The sequence below is a fragment of the Aegilops tauschii genome, chromosome 4 (assembly GCF_002575655.3).
Source record: "Aegilops tauschii subsp. strangulata cultivar AL8/78 chromosome 4, Aet v6.0, whole genome shotgun sequence".
Lineage (NCBI taxonomy): Eukaryota > Viridiplantae > Streptophyta > Magnoliopsida > Poales > Poaceae > Aegilops > Aegilops tauschii.
In genome coordinates, this window is record NC_053038.3 from 147,857,519 (window position 1) to 147,863,311 (window position 5,793).

Genomic DNA, 5,793 nt, shown 5'->3' on the forward strand with positions numbered 1-5,793 from the left:
GCGAACCTGCCCTATCGGGGTGGTGGAGCCGTCGGTCACTCCTGAGAAAGGCTTGATAGGCTGTAGCTGATCGTATGGTACTTGGAAGCTATCGACTGTCTCGACGGACAAGACATTGAGCCCTGCGCCGCCGTTGATGAGGGTCTTGGTGACTTGGACGTTGCTGATGACGGGTGAGCAAAGCATCAGGAGGGCGCCGGCACTAGCCGCACATTTGAGCTAGTCCGACAAGCTGAAGGTGATGGCGCACTTGGACCACCTGAGCGGGCGCGTGGCCTCGAGCCTGGGAAGGGCCGCGTTCACCTAATGAGGAAACTGCTTGAAATAGCCTAGGTTCCCGGAGTCCTGTTAGCCAAGTGCTACAGCCCGGATTCACACGCTGCTGACCGACATGTTCGATGTTGGTTCGTGTATGCCTGTCCCCGTAAGTTAGTGCCGCTTTGGGTTCACGACTAGCCATGTCGGCCCGGGTTCTCTGTCATATGGATGCTAGCGACACTATCATATACGTGAGCCAAAAGGCGCAAACGGTCCCGGGCCATGGTAAGGCGACACCCGTGGGAATACCATACGTGAGGCCGCAAAGTGATATGAGGTGTTACCGGCTAGGTCGATGTGACTTGGAATCGGGGTTCTGACAGCCGAACCCAAGGAACAAGGGACACAAGAGTTTATGCTGGTTCGGCCCATCGATGTGGTGTAATACCCTACTCCAGTGTGGTGTGGTGTGGTGGATTGCCTTATAGATTGAGGATGAACAAGTATAAGGGAAGAACAACCTCCTGAGGAGAGGCGTTCTCGAGCTTGTGTGGTTGGGGATGATCTGAATCGTCCTCGATCCATCCTCTCCTATGGTGGTGGCTAGTCCTATTTATAGAGGCCCTGGTCCTCTTCCCAAATGTTTAGGCAGGAAGGGATCCCACAACGACCAATTTGAAGGGGGGCAGCTAGTACAAGCTATCGTGACAAAAGGTGGTCTTCACCTGCCAAAGGCTCTGGTGCTGACGCCATCATGGGCTCCGCGATGACCTCCGTCCTGCCGTCCTGCTGGTCTTGGTCTCGTTGCACCGATATGGAAACCTTTGCCTGATGCCTCGGGACTCCTCGCCTGCACCTGCCCCTTCAGCACTAAAGAGGCAACCGGTACTCTGCGCCCGCTGGCGCCCACCTGGCCTGGGTCGTCATGGGTCACATCACGGAAACCTCGTGAGGTGCCCCTCGTCTTGAACTCTCCGCTCCACGCGAGCCAGCCTAGTGAGGCTGCCCCTGAGGACGTCTTGTGTCGTCCGCCTCGCGAGGCTTGGCCCCCCGCGAGGGTCTTGAATGTTTGCTTATGAAGATGGGTCCTACCAGGTCATTAGTGGGGCCACGGCGTGGCCGCAGGCAGGCAAGTCTGGGGACCCCCGTTCCCAGGACGCCGACAATGTGATTTATGTCTTGAAAGCATTGTAGGATTTGTTTCTAGTGTTTGGACGTCTTGTCAACTATGTAATAACCGGTATAGTTTGTGATGTTTTTAAGTGTGGCACAACATTTTACAAACTTTTTTTCATGATGAGAATGTGGTTGAACAACTGTTTCACTTGTGTATGTTTCATCGGGAATTCGTTCTGGTTGTTTTATTTTTGCACTGAAGTCTTATACACTAGTTGAACTGAAACGCTTTTTTTCATGTGCATTACGAGTTGTTGCTGAAAAAGTGAGATTTATTTTATTTTCATCTGTCCCAACCTAAGTTGGACCTTTATTGTTTTTGTGCCCTCTTTTCTTGTACTTATGGTATAGTTTTGTGAGTACTGAATTGTAATTTCATTCAGCGTAAGGCTTTTAAAATTTGGTGTCACGATAGTATTTGTGGATCTAGCGTGAGTGGAGTGACGCTTCCTTGTTATGTAGAACTGATGTCATATAATGTATTAGAACTGAAGTTTTTTTGGGACTGAAATTATTTATGACAAAATTGATACGTGATCTCTAGCCAGATTTTATTTAAATATAAGAAATTTAGCAAAATTGAGAGCCAAATATTTGTTTGAACTTGTTGCATTTTAGTAATTGAACTTCATAGTAAAAGTTAAAGCACTAGTTTAAATTAGCTACATTAAAAATATAGCCCTATTAAGTTCATAATTATTTTTGTAGCATATATAGTTGAACTTCAAAGTATCATTGGTTTTGTAGCATATTTTTAATCCTTTTATCTGTGCTGAAGAGGTAAATTTATTTTATTTTCATATTTAAATTTAGAATTATTTTGCTTGCAAACATACATGTATTTGAACGTTTCTATATTCAGTTTTTGAACTTTTTTGTACTAGTTTATATTTTCTTTGCCACGCGCTCGAGTTTATTCAGCGGTGTGGGGTGAGGAGAGTTTGGAGAGGCGGGAGTAGCAGTCGTATTGGGCCCTTTTCTGGGCCAAATGGCCCGTGCATGCGATTGTGGACTACTAGCTGCGCGTGCGCTCTGAGTTTAGTCCCACCTCGCTAGCCGAGGGGGCTCTCGACCGGTTTATAAGCATTGTCGTGCCTTGCCTGTCGATCTCCTCTATATACTGACTTGGGCACTTATACATGGCGCTCTCTCTCTGTTCCATGACCCGTGGGCCGTTGACGGCTGGCCCGCACAGTCTCGATTACTATGGATTCGCCAATGGTTTCGCCTTGGGCTCGAGTCCAAGTGTATCCTCCTGTGCGTGGCTAGGGCCTGTCCTTGGCCGGTCATCAGTTTGTTGTTGTTGTTTGAAACTAGTACCTCACCGGTCAATGTGGATTGATGCTTCTGTTTTTTGTTCTTGTGAATTTTTGTCCTAGGTTGAGATAATCTATTTGGTTGAGTCTTGGTCTTCCTTTTCAAGGAATTAATTAGTATCATCATCGTACTTACCGAATAAATGAAGTTGTACTGAGATTTCAATTGTAATAGTACCGTGATCATTTTATTTTTGTGTTGTTTGAAATTAGTTCCTCACTGGTCAATGTGGACTGATGCTTTCTATTGTCTTTCTTTTGATTTTTCTCCTTGGTCGAACTGATATCTTTTTATTTAGTTTTGGCCTTCTTTATTCTAGGCTGTGGTTATTCTCAAGGCATTATTTGGTATCATCATAGTACTTGCCATATAAACTAAGTTGTACTGAGATTTCAATTGTACTAGCACTGTTATTCTTAGTGTGTCACTATTTTAGGGAATGCAAACTGAAGCTTCCCGTTCCTTTTTTTTATAGAATGGATGTACTGTGTGTTCAAGTGTACCAGTACTTTCACTCCTAGTATGCTAGTGACTATGAAATACGTACTGATGGTTCTTGGCTTTTCTTGTTGTAGTACTTAGTAATTTTCTAACTACTATTAGCATGATGCTGTTAGTACTGAATGTTATCATCGGCTGCAACTTAGTATTTTTAGTGTTCTTCTGAAACTAAAAATTGATTTTTAGTGTGATAGTACTACCGTACAAGACTAAGTTGTACTGAGCGTCCAAGGCTACTATATGTTGTTGTCCTTAGTCTGTCACTGTTTTTGTGAAAATATCCATGTGTGGTTTGTTCCTCCATGACTAGTGCTGCATAGCATCCATCAAGTTTCATTCACAACCTACTTTGACTTCAAATGATGGATAAACAAAATTGGGAGCTAGCAAACTGGTTGAACTACATAAGCAAACGATGTACTTGATAGACATAAGCAAACGATGTACTTGATAGACATAAGCAAACTCGTTCAAACCGTGACACACATGACACAAGCAAGCTGGTTCAACCTAACAAAAGCAAACTACAAATTTGAAACAACAAGATAAAGGACAAGCACGAGCGCAAGCAACACGAAGGCAAGCTATCATGTCTCTTCATCCCGCGTAGTGGCAGTGGTAGTAGGGGCAACCTCCTGCTGTTTTGAAATTTCCCAACTATTATGATGTTTTCAATTTTCTTCCATGACTTGTACGTGGCATACGCATCTCTTCCTGCGTACTCGATGAGCTTGTCTGGCAGCGGGCTAATCCCCCACAGTTTGTGGTCTTCCTTCCTGTTGTTCTTCTTCTTCATGCTTTTGTAGAATGGGTGGATGACGCTGGCAGCAACATCCGCCAAGGAGTCGTACTCTTTTCCAGTGCCAGGAACTCTCCAGAGTTGCTGAATGTCGGCAAAGTTCTTGGGGTTGATCTCCAAACCAGACATGTTCAACATCCTCTTGTCACGTTCAATGCTGAAACTGGCAAATGTGTACAATTTCTCCTCCTGTAGGAACTCTTTGAGGTGCTTGGGCCTGCAAGGGGGAGACCCATATTGAAGATTAGTGTTCTTTTTTGAAGATTTAATTCTTCTGTTTTTGGTTTACAAGTGATAATCCATGAGGTAGATGCTTATATAGTATAAGTCATGGATGAATGTAGTTCGGAAACCAGTACACAAAGTTCTGAAATTAAATTCAACTACACCATGTTATTTTTCTTTTTTTGTATCTTCAGTGCTTCACCAAGTTCAAGAACCTATTTACCAGAGTCAATGATCTATGTGCGGCTTACTTCAAGTTTAGTTTTCTTTTTGTTGAATAAAATACCTATACCAGTGCTTCACCAAGTTCTTACTTTATTTTTTGCTGCTGAAAATAACATCAGACAAGGTTTAGAAACTACTTTTGTACATCAAGTTTAGAAACATCCTTTAATACATCAACTCTATAAACTACACTAGTGCATCAATATAAGAAACTATGCTAGTACATCAAGTTTAGAAATTAATCTGGTGAAACAATTGCAGATGCTAATCTACTGCATCAGTTTCGAAATATATTATAGTGTATCTACACGAGAAACATGTACTCAGTAGTATTAGTAGAACAGATGAATGAAGAGTAGTATGGATCACCATTTTGTGGCCGCTGTGATGTGGTAAACCAAGCAGAGTTCCTCCACGCACAATTGCAGGACTGCTGCCATCTGGGGAGGTTCATCTTTTCTGGTAAACTCCACATCAACTCCGATGAAGCTAGGATACAAGCCGCCGCCTTTCATCCTAAGCCTGCTCATCATCTCGTCGGCCTTGTCTCGTTCGCTGGTGCAGACAATCTCCAGTGTCTCCTTGCCGTGGAGCTCAACCCCTGTGAGGGTTTTGGTGTACTCGCGCTTCTCCCCGGGGACGGGAACATCGTCGAGGTTACTGCTCTTGTCGGACATCTCGCCACGATGACGCTTGGCAGACGGTTCCTCCGCCATTGCCCTCCTCTGGCGACTGTGGGCTCGGAAGCGAGATGTTTGTGGGTTGTTTGTAGTGGAGATGGAAGCGGAAATTGTGGTTTTTGGAGATGTTGTGGGGATGGAGTCGATTTGGGGATTTTTGAGGGTGTGTGTTTGGGACGTGGGGGAGGCGGTTCTTCCCGGTCGTGGGGGTAGTGGTCGTGGGGCCGCCATTGCAGTCCGTCATGGTAACCGCCCAGTGGGTGGCACGGGTGGTGGCCTGGAAGAACCAAACGTCCAAGCCAAGGTTTTTTTATGGCCACACTGAGTAGTCTTGTCAAGCTGTAGTTATCATCTGCTTATCCCACTTGCACGTCTTAGGGTCGGTGATGATGGCATTTTGTACTGTTTAAGTGACGTATACTTTGTGATGTTTTTAGTGTGGAGGTTAAGTCTTCTTTTTTGCACTGAAGTCTTATAGACTAGTTGATCTCAAAACTTTTTTCACTGCCCTGCGAGTTGTTGCTCAAAACTGGGACTTATTTTATTTTCATCTGTCCCAACCTAAGTTAGGCCTTTATAGTTTTTGTACTCTTTTTTTGGTGTACTTATGGT

General features: G+C 44.5%; 1 protein-coding gene across 1 annotated transcript; it reads right to left on the minus strand.

Moving 5' to 3' along the window:
- Positions 1-3,722: 3,722 nt before the first annotated feature.
- Positions 3,723-5,217, minus strand: LOC141021713 (uncharacterized). The gene is made up of 3 exons (XM_073497569.1): positions 4,922-5,217; positions 3,885-4,268; positions 3,723-3,762 (listed from the first exon to the last, which is right to left on the minus strand). The coding sequence occupies exons 1-3, from the start codon at positions 5,215-5,217 to the stop codon at positions 3,723-3,725; spliced, it is 720 nt and encodes a 239-aa protein (XP_073353670.1).
- Positions 5,218-5,793: the final 576 nt, after the last annotated feature.